The sequence below is a fragment of the Colias croceus genome, chromosome 2 (genome assembly GCF_905220415.1).
Source record: "Colias croceus chromosome 2, ilColCroc2.1".
In the NCBI taxonomy this organism is placed as follows: domain Eukaryota; kingdom Metazoa; phylum Arthropoda; class Insecta; order Lepidoptera; family Pieridae; genus Colias; species Colias croceus.
Window position 1 is genome coordinate 4,798,235 of NC_059538.1, and position 19,429 is coordinate 4,817,663.

General features: G+C 34.6%; 1 protein-coding gene across 1 annotated transcript; it reads right to left on the reverse strand.

The window, feature by feature from the left end:
- Nucleotides 1-1,143: 1,143 nt before the first annotated feature.
- LOC123699220 lies at nt 1,144-19,363 on the reverse strand. Its single transcript, XM_045646120.1, has 10 exons — nt 17,874-19,363; nt 16,229-16,439; nt 15,469-15,619; nt 14,964-15,124; nt 13,824-13,990; nt 13,436-13,576; nt 5,337-5,501; nt 4,675-4,900; nt 3,962-4,118; nt 1,144-2,975 (listed from the first exon to the last, which is right to left on the reverse strand). Exons 1-10 carry the CDS (start codon nt 18,678-18,680, stop codon nt 1,190-1,192), a joined length of 3,972 nt encoding a protein of 1,323 aa, XP_045502076.1. The 5' UTR covers nt 18,681-19,363; the 3' UTR covers nt 1,144-1,189.
- Nucleotides 19,364-19,429: the final 66 nt, after the last annotated feature.

The following is a 19,429-nucleotide window of genomic DNA, read 5'->3' on the forward strand; positions in this document are numbered from 1 at the left end:
TATCTTGAGACTACCAATTAATTATAAATACAATTTACTAATAATTTACAAAACATATAGTATTGCTAAAATACAGAAATAAAGAATTCTAGAAACGTCTACATCGTAAATAGTAAGGCTATAATGCAATCAGATTTTACTGTATCCTGTGTAAAATTAAATTATCATATATTATAATATTCTAAATCATATTGCTTAATTGATGAACACTGCAACAAGAATGTGTTAAGTAAATAATTTGTGTATGAAGTTTTAAAACATATTAAATATACAATACATAGTACAATATATAAAATATAAACATACAAATCTCTCAGATCATAAAACATTTCAACGGTACCGATGCATACTTAACGATATTTCCAAGGCAAAAAGTTTAGAAAGCCATTAAATATACAGATTTGTATTTTAACTTCATAATTAACAACTGCAGTGCGATCACATTTTAGCATTATAGCCAGATCTGCGCTCGGCCATTAAGAAGGAATGTTGCTGGGTTTGCAGACTGCTCTCAATTAAAAGATAATGCTCTCATAACATCATTATACTTTTAACATTAAACATTTACTTTGGACTCACGTGTTATCGTAACAGACAACGGACGGATCGCAAGGATTGCGTCATAACTTTTATTGCTTCACAACATACTATTAATCTATCACAATGAACAATCAATAGGCTCAAAAACAATATCCTTGAGATGCGTGAGTTGTCTCTCGTCATTAGTTTCCAGAAGATTTAACTCGTTCCACTATAACAGATTCTGAACGCGCTATTAAGAAGTCGCACTTTTTGGTTCGTTTCATAAAAATTACGAATGCACCTAATATTCTGGAACACTTTCGTTGCGACTTTTCAACAGCCAAACAAATATAAATACAATAACAATTCTAATTTCTGACTCGATTCTCTTTCACTAAAGTATAATAAATAATTCATTTGCAATTTTTATAAACTATATATTATGAAAATCGGCTGCAAAATAATTTCAATGCGTCTCTAGCTTCGTTACTCTTATAATTATTTAGATAATCTTATGTACAATCTCTAACGATAATTGTTCAAACTTACGACTACATCACCCCGAGTATCTCGCGGGTCGGGCGGGTCGGGCGGGGAGGGCGGGGATGGCGGGGATGGCGGGGATGGCGGGGAGGGCGGGCGGGCACGGGGCCGGCGGGGTGGGCCGTCAGTCCACGCGCGAGGGCTCGGGGAAGCCGTCCTCCAGGTAGCCGGCCAGCAGCTGCGCCTGCTGCTCCACGTGCGCGCTCAGCGAGTCGAAGCTGACGCTCTGCTCCACGAACGTGTTGTGCAGCTGGTGCGGCGGCTCGATGCGGAACTGGCCCAGCGCCCACGGGTCGCCGGCGTCGCCGCGCCGCGCGCCCGGCCCCCACTGCGGCGCGCTGTCCAGCCGCGCCTGCCCGAACGGCGCGCTGCCCCACACGAGCGACTCGATGCCCGCCGTCGGCGTGCTCATTTGGCTGAACCTGTCCAGGCCCCACGAGTTGGACATGTCGGGCGGTGGGATGTTCTGGACGACTTCCGGCGCTTTGGTCACGGCCCGGCCGTAGATCTCCTGGCCCCGGCCGGCGATGTGCGGGCGCGCGGCGTGTCCCCCGTCCGGGCTCGGCAGGTGGCAGTCGGAGCGCATCATCGGGCTGTACTTGCCGGCCACTACGGGACTCTTTTTGTTACTGTAGCTGTTGTCCACGCTCGGCCGCGGCGAGTAGGGGCTGTGGTGCTGCGGTCTCGACATGGGACTGTATTGCCCGGGCGTTTTGTTCGGGTTGCTTCTGAGATTTTCATTTTTAACTCCTAGACCGGGATCTGGACTGTTGTGTGTCGAAGGGTGAGGAGAAAAAGGCGCGTGATGTTTAGGTAGGGGACTGAAATTACCCGTATTCCACGCGTTTGACTTTTGAAGGTCAGTTTTTACCATTTGGCTCGTGTCTGGACTCGGTTGAGCCGAATACGGACTGGGTTGCGAGGAATACGGGCTAGGTTGCGTCGAGTAAGGGCTCGGCTGGGTCGAGTAAGGGCTAGGTTGAGCGGGACTCGGTTGTGCCGAGTAGGGACTTCTTTGTGACGAAAATTGATTATCTTGTCTAGGCATAGGACTGTAGCTGCCGTAATTCCAACTATTTGGATTCTTGATATCCGGTTTAACACCTAACGTTTCGGGACTTCGTTTATTTTCTAGCGAAGTCGTAGGGCTACATTGCTCTATGACTTTCGCTTGTTTAATTTTATTGTGACTTTCTAATCTATTAAGAGGGCTCGCTTCAGACTTATGATTTGGTGTTCTTTTGAATGGGCCTATATTCCAAGAACTATTCGTTTTAACTAATTCTGATTGAACGTCGGGACTACTCGGAACTTGGCTATCTGGTTTTTGGACGGGACTATAATGTGGACTACCTAACTCGGCTTTCAACGGGTCCGATCTTGGGGTACAGGATGAATCAGGTTTCGATTGTGCGAGCGGGCTCGACAGTTTAGCAATTGATGAAGAATATTTCGCTTCATTTATGGCAACAGCGAAATCTGAGGAATCCTTTGGCGACAGAAGCTTTGCGAGTTTATCGTTAACAGTGGACGCATCGGACACGCTACGCGGCTCTTGAAAGACACACGAGGAAGACTTGGACTCTGGAGATTTGATATCTAAATTAACACTAGAACTTTCGGAAACGCTATCTGAGTTCTCAATTTTCTTGTCCTCGCTTTTCGAGGACTCTGCTTTGGACGACTTTTTGCCTTTTTTATTTTCGTGCTCTTTATTGCCCTCTTTTTTCACTTTAGTGGTGTCGAAGCTATCTTTCAAGTCTTGAAGTTCCTTGCCTGTGTACAACCGCTTCATACCTCGCGGTAAAGCCCGACACAAGCTTAAATTCAACGATTCTAATTGGGAGCACTTTAACAATACTTTCTTTACTGGTTCCAAAGATACAGACGAGCCGAAAAGATTGAGTATTCTGAAATTTTAAAAAATAATGTAAGTGCTAGAAAAGGATATAAAATGTTTTTTTTTTTAATTTTTAATAATAAATAAATGAATAAATAATAGACAAATAATAAGGTTTACTACAATAGTATACCAGATATTTCATAAAATTAATTAACTGTTAATTAGTTTTAATACAGCGAAAAAATAAATAATATTGAAATCGACATTTATGTGAGATTTCACAAATCTGATTGAATGTAAACGTGAAACGTAAAAATGTTAAAAAATATTAAAAACGCTATAAACTACTAAAATAAAAGTACTATGAAAATTTTAATTAAAATGTGGGTGAGGTAATAATATAATTTAAACTATGGTATCCAATGGTGAAAGAATTTTTGGAATAGGTTCAGTAGTTCCCTTGGTTAGCGCGCACATATCCTAACTTTCAGTCATATTATAACATATTAGTTTACATATCTCCCTTTTATACATACACTAGCTTTTCATTTTGTAGTTAGGATAACGGTAAAAAAAAATGAAATTTAGGATTGACGTTCCAGTTAGGTAAACCCATCAAAGTATAATTATCAAAATTATTTCTGTTGTTCTCGAGTAATAAGTGAAGTAAATATCACAGGAAAATTGTATTATTTGATATTTCGGCATTTACAAACAGGGTTGCTAACAAATGCTCTGCTTTTTGTGTACGTATATGGAGCTATTTGCTATATGTATTTATTTGCTAATTTATTATATGTATAGATAAAGCATTTACTACTGTAGTAGTAGTACTTTAAAACTAAAATAATATAATATACTAGCTTACCGCCCGCGGCTTTGCCCGCTCTCTCTAAAACGATTTGAGATTTAAACAATCCTCTCTCAAGTTGGATCGAACTGCACATGGTGTGTGAATTTTATTATAATCGGTTAAGTGGTATAGGAGTCCATTGAGGACAAACATTGTGACACGAGACTATATATATTATGATTTAATATGTTAACACATACCTAAGTTTGCTAGTAGCTGCGTCGGCCAGCGCGGCCACCGCGTCGTCCAGCACCTTGTTGGCGGAGGCCCACGACAGGTCCAGCTCGATGAGGCTGTGCGACCACTTCTCGCAGATCAGCTCTAGGCACGCGTTGCGTTGCCGCGTCACGTTGCAACCTGTTTACGAAAAAAATATTATTATATTTTTTTAATTAAACTTTTACTTTTTGTGTTAAAAATTTTATTTTTAATTTATTAGTTTTCTTGTTATACATCGTATGATGGCATGTGGTAAACATTTCTCAATGCCATTTATAAGATAAAAATATTTTCCTCTTTAATGCGATTGTTAGACATATGAGATAGGTAACAATGGGGAATGGAGATTACCATAATTATTATATTACGTATTGCAATACCGTTGTGCAGAACACATTTTATTCTATGAAAAAATTTGTGTGAATTTTATTTGCAAGTGAAATCTGTCATGGCAATACCGTCACGTCATGGAGGAAGGCGACGAATTTAGTATCTTTGAATCTTGCTATAGAAATTTCACTTCTGACATGATTGTGTGCTCGGCACATATGTTATTTTTTTCATAGATGTAAATTACGGACGCCTGATACACATACGATATACATAACGCCTTAGAGCAAAAACCAGCGAGCGCTTTTTGAGCGATATGTAGCTCGAACGTTATGTATCAGTATAGTAAGGAGTAGGGTCTCACCGCCGAGGAAGAGGTGCTGCAGGTCCCAGGCGGGCACGCGCACGAGCCCCGAGTCGGTGAGGCGGTGCAGGCCGCGCAGGTCGAGCAGGCGCAGGCGCGTGGCGCCGCGCACGAGCCGCGCCAGCGCCTCCTCGCCGAACCGGTACTCGCCCACCTGCGTGCGCTCCGCCGCCGCGCCGCCCGCGATCGACAGCTCCTCCAGCTGCGCCCACCCGCCCGCCTCCATCTGACACCACCATCATGTTACTGCTTACGTCACGATCCACGATGGACGACTTAATACACTAGTTTATTTGTGTTGTTACGGTCTATTTCATTTGTTTACTAGCTTCCGCCCGCGTTTTCAAAGAAAAACCCACATAATTCCCGTTCCCGTGGGATTTCCGGGATTGCGTACAATATAATGTCTGATCGTCATAGCACAGAGTCAGGATAGCGCTCCGAGTCTGCTGTATCTGACAAAACCATTATTATTAAAGTCGGAAACTAAAGACAAAAATCATAAATAAATAATCTGTTGTAAAAAGTGTCTTGTATTTGGTTCACCAACTGTGCTCAATATAACTCGTAGTTTTTGCGACGGTAATTACTTAATATACATAACTTAACAACACCATAACTTAAAAAAAGATAACATTTTTTATTTTTGTGTGTGTACGAACCTGTTGAGACGTGGTAGCATTAGCAAGAACAAGCTGCGCATTAGCAGCTCGAAACACTCTCAATTTGGGACAACCTTTCTGTAAAGCCTCTAAGGGAACTGCAGCGGGGTGAGATGTGGCCAGTGCTCCTGATATATCCAGTACTTCCAAATTCGGACAGTACGTCTGGTAAAATAAAAAAAAATGTTTTCAGTGAACTATGTACGTTGATTGTCGCGCATGCTAAATAAAATGTAAATGTAATTATTAAAATAAATGTGAATATAGCTCTGTTTTTCTGTCTATCAATTTTTATAAAATTTTGGAAATGGAATAGACTACACCTAGGGTAACATAGGCTATATATATATATATATATATATATATATATATATATATATATATATAGATATCTCCATGGGCACTATGTTGATCAAACGTGCCATATAGTTAGTAATTATTTGATCCGTTTTCACTTGTTGATCCGGTTGGTATTTGTGGATCCATTGCCACACCACCGTCCGTATGTGGATCCGAACGGAGCCACAAGTGTCACCATCAGTAATAATAATAATTACGTGCTTTTTATACAAATCCACCTTTTTTGCGTTTTAGCTCTTGTTGATCCGATTCAAATGAGCCAATCAGAGCCCACCGAGCTCAGCCATTGGTCGCTTGCGGCCTTAGCCACTTGAAGGTTTAAAGACATTTTATTTTATTTTTATTTATTTATTAACACTTTATTGTGCTGGCATACAAATAAATTCTTAAAATTAAAACTTAAAACTAGTCCAGCACAGAAGGCGGCCTTATCACTTAAGAGTGATCTCTTCCAGGCAACCTACTGTGTGGAGTAATATTATGAAAAAGGAGGTAGGTAGGAAGTACAAATATATATACACATACATAAATATATGATCTATTATAAATACATATTACATACATATGAAATACTATATATATTACATATTATATAGTATAATACATAAACAAATAATAATTATATTACAATAATTCATACATACATAAACCCATACTGTAGTTTAGTTAGAAAAATAAATAAAAACACAAATAATAAATTAATTAATCTTACTAATCCGAGTTAAATGCTAGGTTCAAGTAGTGATTTCGGACTTGTTTGGTAAAGGTGGACAGCGTTTGAGCTTGTCGGATGCTAACTGGCAGGGAGTTCCATAATCCGGTGGCCCTTACGGTAAAAGAGCCACCGTAGAATTGTGTGCGGTGCGGAGGCATAGACAGCACTAACCTGTCCACCGATCGCAGAGAATAGTTATCACATTGCAGGAATTGGAACTGGTCTTTTAGGTAAGAAGGAGTTTTGGGATTGAAGAGGATACGATACAGGAGTTACACATACATTTATTCCCGTTATAAAAACGTATGTTGCCGTTCGCCTTCCATAATTTGTTCGCATCTTTGGGAGGGCAAGATAGCTAGCTCGTCTATTAGGATAGTGACGATTTGATGTTGAGATTATAATATTTGTATTTATGTTTTTATGTAGCGCTTTGCGGATGAACATACACGTATTATAAAAGTATAATTGTTTTAAATTCATTATTTTAGTGTCGTCGTAGATTTTATTTGTAGAAGTTAAAAAAGGATAGTTAAAGATAGTTTTAATGATTTTATTTTGTAAAATTTAGAGTGGCGCTAATTTATTTTTGTAAGCACTCCTCCATACTTCTATTAAATACATTAGGTGCGGCTTTACTAACGTGTTGTAGATGGTGTGGCGTAATTTATGAGGAATGCAAGAAGTAATATTACGCAGAGATCTAGGAAGTGCTGATAATTTATTTTTTAGGTGGTCGATGTGATGATTTCATTTTAGAGAGCTGTCGATTCGCAAACCTAGGCATTTCTCGTGGGTTTTATATTCTAATACAACACCGTTAATTTTAAGTGGAGCGTTTGGTGGAATAATTTTGTTATGAGCTTTGAATTTAGATATATTTATTTTTAGTAGATTGCATTTATTTATTTAATTTATTTAAACCATTTTGTGCTTGCGCTATCATGTCATGTATAGAGGGACCAAAATAAAACAGACAGGTGTCATCCGCATAAAGTGTTAGGTGACCATTTAGCTTAAAATCTTGGAAATTATTAATATAAATTAAAAAAAGCAATGGGCCTAGAATCGAACCTTGTGGTATGCCACATGTAATTGGTAAGGGAATGCTATCATGGTTATCTATTTTAACTATTCGTGATCGATTTTTTAAATATGATTTCAGCATATCTAGTGCTTTACCATTAATGTTAATGGATGCTAATTTCTTTATTGAAAGTTCGTGAGAAACGGTATCAAAGGCCTTTTGTAGTTCAATAAACACTCACAAAACTATATTGTTTGCGTCAATGTTCTGTTTTATTTTAATAGTTAGGTCCATAGTCGCTGACAGAGTGTTACTTTTTGGCTTAAATCCGTATTGACGCACTGAAATAAAATTAAATGAGTCTAAATATTTTTGTAATCTCGTGTGTAAAATCTTCTCCAATATTTTTGACAATACTGGCAAAACCGAAATTGGCCTATAGTTACCAGGTTCAAATTTTGAGCCACTCTTATAGATAGGAGTTACCTTCGCTATTTTTAACGAGTCCGGAAAACGTCTTTGACTTATGGCTTGATTAAAACAGTCGCTTAAGGTATGATTTAATTTTTAACCGACTTCAAAAAAAAGGAGGAGGTTATCAATTCAGCCGGTATGTTTTTTTTATGTATGTACACCGATTACTCCGAGGTTTCTGAACCGATTTACGTGATTCTTTTTTGTTCGATGCGGGATGGTGTCGAATTGGTCCCATAAAAATTTTATTCGGATAGGCCCAGTAGTTTTTATTTTATGGGCATTTTTGTCAGTATTTGTAAATGTTGCAAGTGCAAGTTTGAAGTCGGTTGTTTTTAACGCAGTTATCTACTTGTTCTTTGATGCATTTAATTGCTTTTGTAGTAATACCATCAAGACCTGTACTACAGTTTGAATTAAGGTTATTTATAATTAGGTATATATTTTTTTACTGGCTTCGGTAGGTCTGAACTTATTAGTGAGGTAATTTTTTAAAATTTCGTAGTTGTCTTTAGATTTCTTCTCCTTTGAGTTATAAGATGTCGATTCTGGGAAACCAGTAAAAATTACATTTTTTTCGCGGCTCTTTCTGTCCCGTAGTTCCTTGATTAAGTTTTAAATTATATGAAGTTTATTATGATTAAAGATTTAATTCCAGTGATTTTATTTTACTCTCACCCTAGTTCATCTGGGATTCTAATTGAGAAATGGTACTCTTCAATATGTTTTGTTCAGTAATTATCATACATGCTGATGACTTAATTTCATTGATTTGATTCGTATTTTGGCGAATTAAATTCAAGGATTGTTCGTTGGACGATTTAATTTCGGTAATTTGTGTTTTTACCTCAGAAATGTTTTCATGAATTTTGTTTACTATTTGTTCATTTGAGCATACATATTTTTCAAGTAATGTACTAATACGGCTCAACTCCGACCGAATATCCTTCATATCATCACTAAATCTGCAATCTTGTTCTAGCGGTTGTTTCCGTTTTCTGTAAGTAATTTGAGTATCAGTTGGCGTAGAACTCGTAGAAAATGAACTTAGCTTCGATAGATCGGGATGCGATCCACTGGCAGTACCCACTGCACCACTGCTGGTTAAACGTGTTGGCGATCTGCGTACACTCATATTTACTCCGTAATGGATAATTTGTGCAGGATGAGTTTATGAGTCGTCATTTGTTTGACCTAAATGTAACATTTTAATTATTTTATCTGATTGATATCAGAATCAGGGCATAGGCGAACGCTACACGTCAATAAATATTATGATAATTATCTTGATATTTACTGATGATTCAAGAGGTAGGTTGTTATTTGTAGGATGCATACACTTGAGAATTATCACCGTCACTGTATGACGAAAGGTTCGTCCAAATATCTTTCTATATAATAAATAATAATCTATCTTTTTAGGGTTCCGAATTTTTAGTTTCACAACGTTTTCTATAAGTTTCAATTGAATTACGGTCGACTTCTTCAACTTCCATAAAACTTAGGAGATTTTTTGCTAGCCCTAATCTCATATCCCCATGTCAATGTCATGCAAGTGCATATTATAAATGGAACAGATCAACATACGACTTATGATTTGGTATATAAAACGGAGTCAAGAAGTGTTTGAGCATTTCAAAATTTGAACCGTTACGGAGTCGAATTCGTCTAGTCTAGGCGGATTTAGCAATGTATGGAACATTACCTAACTATAATATGTTTGTGTACGGAGCCAACAAATACTGTAGGGTTTACGAAAAATAATCTATGTTACTTAATATACAGTTTCGTTTTGTCGGATCAAATAAAGCTGTAATTTTGATAATATAAATGGATCTGATCAACATACGACTTTGGATTTGGTATATAAAACGGACCCAACAAGTGCTTATGGGTTTCTGAATTTCGGCCGTTACGGAGTCGATTCAGTTCGAGATCTTAGCAATAAAAATGTTGAGTATATCAGTTTCTCCATGAATACGTTTGGCAACATCGCCCAAATATTTGCGCCGTTGCCACTCCGGGCAAGATCTATGCAACCGGAGTCGAGTAATATGGGGGAAAAGGTGGAGTCGGCAATGCACGGCAGTCGGGCTGGATCAACTTAGTGCCCAGGTTGGTATTTATATATATATGTATATACATATAACTATCTGTATAATATAATATATAACTGTGAAATATAATCATATAACTAAATTAAAATAATTACAGTAATCAAATGGGAAGAAGCCAAATTAAGCTATATAATTGTGTCAAGAGAAATAGTTTATGAGCACAGAACAGTAAGAACTTAATAGAAGTGCGATGTGGGCGTGGCCCACGTGTCACTAGTAAGGTAAGATCACCTAACTCGCTCTCAGTTGTGCGCAGAAAAATATTCGAGTCGGTTGTCAACTGTCAAACCTCATTTCCATATTTATTCATTATTTAGAGCGTGTTGTTCGGTATTAGAGTGGAAAAATGATAGCAGACGAAATAATATCAGCAATCGAGGCATTTCATACCATCGGTAAGTCTTATTTTAATTTATTTTAAATATACTTGTATATTTATTTTTAAATATATTTATACTTTAATTTATTTTATAACACAACTTCGCTTGTCGTAATTTGTCAAAAATTTATAAAAATATTAAGTCAAAATGAACCTTAATTCATAAGAAATAAGTACTAATATAGATTGAACAGCAAACAAGACTTTCTGGAATATTATTGCAATAAACAAACGAATGTCGGATTAGTGATGCATGTGGCGCATATCGACAGTATCGATACTTTAGAAAAGACAAACATTATAAATATTAAATTTTATTCTATTTTTCCTTAGCTTTCATTTGTCCTATTTATTTATAGATTTTCGAAAGAGCCTAATTTAAAAGAGAAATGGATAATAAATGCAACGTGACGAGTTAACTGGATGCCGAACAGCAATAAGTAGTCTAACAAAGGCCACCGATACATCAAACCTACGGCAGTTCCAAGATTTAAAATAATGCATATTTTCTGTTTGTTTTGTAAATATAGATTTATACTATTCTATTCCGTTTTTTATTTAAATATAATAATATGAAAAGACGTACTTAGTAGTAATAAACATACTCCAAAATGTGACACATTATCCTATACTCATATAATAGAAAGAAAAAAAAAATGCACAAAAATATATTTATTTGTGAATTATCGATAACAAGGCTGACATCCCTTAGAGCATAGCATCAGGTTAATGTCAAGTTAATGTCATTAATTTAGAGTGACACAAATTTCAACCTTATCTTTATGTGTAGAGGTTCAAAGTTATATGTATTGAAAACCAACGCCCTCTGTTGTGGAATAGCTGAATGTTTTCAAATTTGGAATTTCTGAGCAAAGAGAAACAAAACAGCTAATATACCTAGGGATGTTATACTAAAATAAACCGTAACTTGGTTCGTTAGGGTACATATTGAAATGCTGAATTTATAACCTAAGTCAGTTTTTACTCAAATTAAGCTGTCCAATCAAAGGCATAGTTTACTTGTAGTGTACTGTATAACTATCGGTTTAAATGTGTGGGTTTGGCGACACTGGTTTTCATACTAATTATGACATTATAGCACTTCTATTATGTTCTTACTGTTCTGTGTTTATGAGACTGACACAGAAATTTTCCTGTGACTTAAAGTGAAAGTGAATTGGAATAGACTACACCTAGGGTAACATAGGCTATATATATAACTGTCTCGTGGGCGGAAATAAAATATTGTATTTAATTGAAATCTCAACTATATCAAAATTATTAGAAAATGTACAATTATTTATTTTTAAAAATGTGTCACTTCTTGATTAAATTATTGAAAGATATTGACAAAACCCAGAAGACAGATTGTTCATGAAATGACGAAGATTAGAAGATTATTGGGCACAAAGATAAACTTCTTCGAAAAATTAATAACGGCATGATAAGTACTATTATCACCGATTTTTATGCAATAATTTATGATATATTTGAATTATATTTTTGGTTTTATGGCATTCAAATGCTTTATAAATATAAATTTATAAAGAACTAGCTTACCGCCCGCGGCTTCGCCCGCTTTCTCTAAAACGATTTGAGATTTAAACTATCCTATCTCTCAAGTTGGATCAAACTGCACATAGTGTGCGAATTTTATTATAATCGGTTAAGTGGTTTAGGAGTCCATTGAGGACAAACATTGTAGTACGGGAGCTAGCAACGTTTAAAAAAAAGTCATTTTAGTATAGTTGGTTTTTTGATATACTGTTTCTCTTGCTATTTCGGTTAGAGTCCGGGCTGTCTGGCTGGCCGCAGTGGTTGCGTTTATTAGTGCGCATCTTATCTGCACAGGAAAATATCCTTAATTTAAAGTCATTTTTTAACGCGTAATTTTTAATCTTTTGCCTTTAGATAGATCCATCAGACATAATTTTTTTATTGCAAGACGTTTTTTTCGTTGTAAAATAGGTGCCATACGCAATTTTTATTTCAAAATAACTAAAATGTCATCGAAATAAGTGAAATTACATCAACATGAGTCCGCTTAAAAGGTAAGTAATAACTTTATCATTTATATTATATTATCCTTTTTTAATACTTATATTGAATAATTAGTAAACTAATATTTTTAATAGATGGTTTCATATTTATTACACTTTTGGGTATAAATATGAATTTGATGATATTTGTATTTTCTAGTGTTTGATTTTACGCGAGTATTATACATTTTGAAATTAAAGACTTGGGAAAATAATACAATGAATAAATCGCGTTTAAAATCCATTAAAAAGTCTTTAATTTCTTGATGATATTTGGTTTTTATCAAGTTTACATTAACGTCCTATTTGAGGTTCGTTGGGAAAAAGGAGGCGATATGGTAGATTGTTGCAAAAAAACTGTAAATAGTAAAATGAATATTATATATAGTATAAGTAACACAGTGATTACTTATCCTTCACTGGGACTCATGTTGATGGAATTTCACTTATTTCGATGATATTTTAATTATTTTGAAATAAAAATTGCGTCTGGCACCTATTTAACAACGAAAAAAACGTCTTGCAATAAAAAATGTATGTCTAATGGATCTATCTAAAGGCAAAAGATAAAAAATTACGCGTTAAAAATGACTTTAAATTAAGGATATATTCCTATGCAGATAAGATGCGCACTATTAAACGCAACCACTGCGGCCAGCCAGACAGCCCGGACTGTAACCGAAATAGCAAGAGGAACAGCATATCAAAGAACCAACTATACTAAAATGCTCACTTGTCAACGTTGCTACCTCCTATACGATTGTGACACGAGATTTATATATATTAAAGATAGAAAAAATTCGATCACGAGGCGGGACACGAACCCGCACCCGGGTCACGAGTGGCTTAGTTGGTCAGGCATCCGCCCCGGAATGGCGCGAAAGGATGCGGGTTCGTGTCCCGCCTCGTGATCGATTTTTTTCTATTCTTTATAAATTTATATATATATTTGAATTATTTAAATTAATATACTTTGATAAAAACTTACCGCTACTGAAGTCAATGTTTGCTGTAAAGCTGAAAACTTGTTATTGGCTAGAGTGAGATGAGTTAGGCGGTTTCCGAAATTTTCCATAATCCGCGCCACTGAAGCCGCCGATAAACATGTACTTGAACTGCCTAATTCTGACTGTAAAATATATAAAACCAATTTTAAAAATAATTTTAGAAGAAAATTGTTACTTGTAAAGTTAACTAAACCCCATTGTTACAATTATTGTTAATGTTATTTTTAAAAATAATAATTCATTCGCTTTGCCATTTAAGACTTTTTTAGTGCAATGTACAATATTTAAGTACAATGAATGTATATTCAAATTAACACATTAAAACACAACTGTTTTCATTAACTATAAGTTAGATCTTGATTATCTTACCAAAGACGATAAATCAATCCTTTGCAACTTCGGCAGCCCTTGAATCATGTCAAACAATTGTTCAGGAGTGATTCGACTCCATCCAGCAACTCCGAGTTCCACTAAATCGGGACAATAGTCCACCAAACATGTCAGCACCCATGTCACATTACATACATCCCATTGAGCTGAAATAATTTTTTTTTATAAAACTACTAATACTGCTTGATTGACTACTTAATTAAAGAACTTTAACAGATTTTGTTGTGATTTATTCATAAAAATAACTCGCATAAAATTGCACACAATAAAATACCAATTTTTTTTTTTATTGGAGAGAAAAGCATATTATATTATGTAATATATACCATTTCTTGTTGAACAATGTACTGCAAATTGAAGTGAGTCGTAAGTACATAAATTTTATAGTTTATTAATGGTTAAATGCTATGTACTAGATCAACATAAACTTCTATGTTAATTATTAGAATCATTGTACTAATTAGTTAGTTTAGTTAATGTGACCAAGAAGGTAACACAGTGACCCAAAAACATTACTTCGCAACGCGCGTGCATTAGTGATATCTCGGTAATAAAAAAGATAATTGTGCTTGAAGGAAATAATGTACAACCAGTCCAACATATTTTTATACTAGTGGTCCGCCCCGGCTTCGCCCGTGGTACCTACATGTTTACGATTTTTTTCAAACCATCCTCGTACTTCAAGGAATAGATTCCGCACCGCACGCAATGACAGAATTCTTTATAGGAATTTTTTACACCTTGGGTTGCATTATTTCATTTTTGGTAAGATTCTCTGTTTTTTTTTGCAAATGCAATATAGCCTTTGTTGCTCAATGAAGATGCAGCTTTCTAATAGTGAAAGAATTTTTGAAATCGGTCCAGTAGTTTATGCGTGAAAACCATACATACATACATACAAACCTTTCCTCTTTATAATATTATTATATAATAATATTATATTAGTATAGATTCCATCACTTATTAATTATTAAGTATAGTTAAATTTAAAAATGTAGTATTAATAATTAATTGCCATCAGAGTAAAATGTGTGGAAAATAATTTCATGCTATTTTTTCTTATTTTGTTAAACAAACATACTATGATATAAATATTAATATTGAATTAAAAACACTTACCAATATTTAAACTTTGACATTGTGACAGTCGATTTTCCAGTAGCCACACAAGTTTATAATCAGTTTTACATTTATCTACAGTGTATTGTGCAAGGTCGACGTTTCTCCAAAATTCAGGCTTACAACTTACGCTATGCCAAAATTTACATACGCTACTCAATCTAGAACAGAAATAATAATAATTAAGTACACACATTATTATATTGTAAAATTAAGTCTCATTTTCTCTTGAAGTGTCTAAAAATGTTATCAGTTTTCATCCGGTCTATCTCAAATCGTTTGTAATGGTTTTGTTGCACATTTCATGTACTCATATTTATGTTAGTTCTAATAATGTACTTTAATATTAAAAAAATTGTTTTTAGTAACCACTTTATAGTTACTAAATAACATAAAAATGTACCATAAATGCTTCTATAAAATTATTTCTTACAGATTCTAGATAGACTAGAACACAATTTATTATAATAATAAGTGTGTATTTTTTTTTTGTTAACTTCCTTACCTAACTATAGCAGGGAGTGTGCCTTGTTGTATGACTACATATTCAAATATTTTTGTTAGAATTTCTTCCGGCATAGAAGTTGCCCAAGGGCTTTGGGGCCCTGCATCTCTACTCTCAGCTGCACTACTTCTACTTTTTTCAGTCTTTTGAGCTGTTAAAAAAATGATTATATAATTTATAAAAGAGAAGTAATTGCTTTAATTTATCAGCTTACTAGTGGTCCGCCCCGGCTTCGCCCGTGGTTGGCGTGGTTGGTTGGCATGTTTAAACTATCCTATCTCTCAAGTTGGATCGAACTGCACATGGTGTGCGAATTTTATTATAATCGGTTAAGTGGTTTAGGAGTCCATTGAGGACAAACATTGTGACACGAGATTTATATATATTAAGATAAACATGCATAAGTGAAGTCATAACAAGAAATAAAAAACAACCTACTTATAATTATTTTGGCCCACAATTACTTACAATTTAATTCGGTTTTGTCTTTTTATATAAAAATGATAATAATAAGAAAGAAACTACATATTTTAATAAACATTTTAACTGTAGGTATTGTAATACAAACAAAACTTTTATAGTATTTTTTTATCTCACTTAACAGATAACTTATACATATATACATAGGTATATATTATATTCACGTTCATGCATATCATGTAGTTATAGCTATTTTGTGGTCAAGGTTTGTAGTAGATAAATGGCGATTATTAATTGAACTAGATAATTATATAATATTACAATTTTAAATATCATTTACCTTTACTTTTTGTATTGTTATTAGATTTACGAGGAGCTTTTTGCCGCGACTGTCGCGGTTTAGGTGCTGCGACACTCATAGCGGCTGCAGTATCACCTCTAGTGGGATCATATTCTTCACCAGAACTGACACTAGGCGCGGGGGAAGCAGCTCGCTTCTTCTTCGACTTCCTCGGAACTATATCTGCTATAATTGTAGGTGTTGGAGCCACCTGGAATTTGAAATTTGTAACCATTGTAATGGTAGTTGAATATTTTATAGTTATTTTTGGTAATTCAAAATTCAAATTTATATTCATTTCCAAAGCATACAATCCCAATATATTGCAACTACTGGTTCAAATTTATGGAAGAAAGTTAGAGGGAAGACATCATAATATTATAATAATGTTTATTTTATGTATGACAGTTAATTTTTATTTACTAACAGTCTATGTCCAATTATCCAGTTTTTATTATGTAATTCAGCCCTGATCCCAATTAAATCAGATAATTGGTGTTCATCTGTACTAATAATGGAACCCATAAGATGTACTCATTTCTGTATAAAATATTTTTTCTTTGAATTGGACAATGTATGTAACACACACACACATATTCATATAGATAATAATTATATACAATATACGTATATCAGATATATGATTACAACTTAAAAATTGTTATTGTTAACAAACAATACAAAGCATGACAAAATATATTCAATATTTTTTGTCAGTTTTATAATCTTTGGAATGGTTGAATCTATTTTATTGGGAATTTCACCGAATGATATAAGGCTTTAGAGAGTAACTAATACATAACATATATAATAACATAACTTTAAGAATACATAGCCTTTTATAAAATCTTAAATTCTGTAAAGTCAAATCAATTACAATCAATTATTTTATTTATTGTCATGGTAGCGATATACTTCATCTTTTCCTTTACATGTTTTTGATTATATATCGGTATATAATGTAAACATATTTATTTACTTAAAAATCAAATCCATTTATTACTCTAATGTTATACTTTTTCTAAAAAAATGCATGTTATTTGTATGGCATTCATATATGGTTATGAATCCATATTAGAGAAAGTTGAGAAATTTCATTTTCTGAAATGTAATCATATATCTAAATTAAAAGAATTAAAGTAATCAAATGGGAATAAGCCAAATTAAGCTATATAATTGTGTCAAGAGAAATAGTTTATGAGACTAACACAGAAATTGACCTGTGACTTAAAGTGAAAGTGAATTGGTTGCATCACAGAAACAGTCTTTAAAGTTTAAGTTCTTTGTAAGCAAAATGGCCATGATAAAATCTAAACAAATATAATATAAATAACTGTTATTTTAATGTCTAAATGTAATATAATTAAGGATAGAATTCTATTATTTACTAACAATTCCTAATTACAATAAAACAAACTAAGAAGCAAAACACGTGTTAGTCTTGTGTATTTACTATTGAACTTCAATTAATATCCTATTAATAATATTTGTAATACATGAAAAACTCAATAAAACAATATTTAAAATATCTCTAAAACCTTTGTTCTATACAAGCAAATATTAAATTACAAATGGTTTCTTCTCCTCCTAGTTATTTTATTTATAAAAATCATAATCTAGTTTGACTATACTTTAATATACTCACTATGCTTACTGCCTCTTCAATACCCGTCCTTTTTATCTTAATCTTTAATTTAGTACTTGAATCCACTATCTGGCTTCGATATGTGGGTGTACGATCAGGCTTCTTAGATTTCTTTTTGCTACGCGAACTACACAGACCTAGCATGGATCTAGGCTTACCACTACAAGGGATAACTACATGAGTCCTTTGCTCTTTTGAGGAGTCTTTAGATTTCTTTTTCGTAGATAATTGACTAAGTTCATGACTGTAAGGTTTCCCACTTTGCCTTGGCAAAAATTTCAACTTAACACTACTTTGTAGCACTTCATCCTCTGAACTTTCACTTTCAGCATCTGAGTCCTCTTCATCTTCATCTTCTTGACACTCACTACTACTTACTAAGTTCAAATTTTTACCACCTTTAATTTTTGAGACAACACTGTTACTCTTATGGGTCCGGCTGCGAGAACTACGAGAATGTTTTTTCCTTTTGCGCTCGGAAGGAAGATAACCATTTAAAGTGGATTGATCAGAATCACGTCTTGACCGCTGTTTGTGCTTTTTATGACGGGATCGTGGAGCACTCGGCATGATTCCGTTCACAACCTGCATTTTCTGATTTGCTATATCATCTATGCTTTGCTCGAAGTCAGTTTCCAGCTTAACGCAGGAGTAGTCTTCGAGCTGATCTTGCTCATTATCAGAGTCAGAATTGGTGACAATTTTGGGCAGGCGCTCATCCGGGAAGAGATCCTTGCGGACCGAAAGTCTCATGGCAGGCTCAGCAGCATCATAGCCGCCGTTGAGGGGACTGGAATGGCCCGACATACCGCCCGCCTCCCGCCGCCCTTCCAAACCACTTCTATAAAACGCTCACCGTCACCTGTCTGTCGTGAGGTAAACAATCAGTTTGACACATCACATTTTCACTTTTGATACTGTAACACTTACTCATAAATGATAATCTTATTATGTTTGATTGTGGACACTCGATGTTTTTTTCATCATTACATTTTTCAATTAGCACTTCTGGATTTAATAAAAAGCATCTTTTTTTCTTTACGTATTCGCATTTTAGGTCATCCATGTTCATGTAACGTTGTGATTGCGAAAAACAAAGTATAGACCATTTTCGCGGACACAAACACTATTATCTATATTAATGTGACGATGAACACACAAATTGAAGAATATGTACTGATAATAAAATATTTGAGACGACTAAAAGTTGATGAAAACAGTTGACCTTGTTAAAAGCTTATTAGGTTTCAAATTTTAGTCAACAGATGCAGACATTGTCACAAAGGTTGTTCTTGAGTTGTTCTCTGTGTATATCAATTATTAAATGACATCCTTGTAAAGACGTCGTATTTAAAATTAACACACTTCACTTCATTAATATAACAATAAGGAATGGTGGAATTATAGATATAAAACACCTATATTTTGAAAAAGAAAAATTATGGCAAATTGCTTATTTTTCGAAATTTGTACGAAATTTAGACGTTCTTACAAACATACGGTTACGACAAGATGATAAATAATGTCAAATTCAATAAAAGTAAACTCTGCACCAC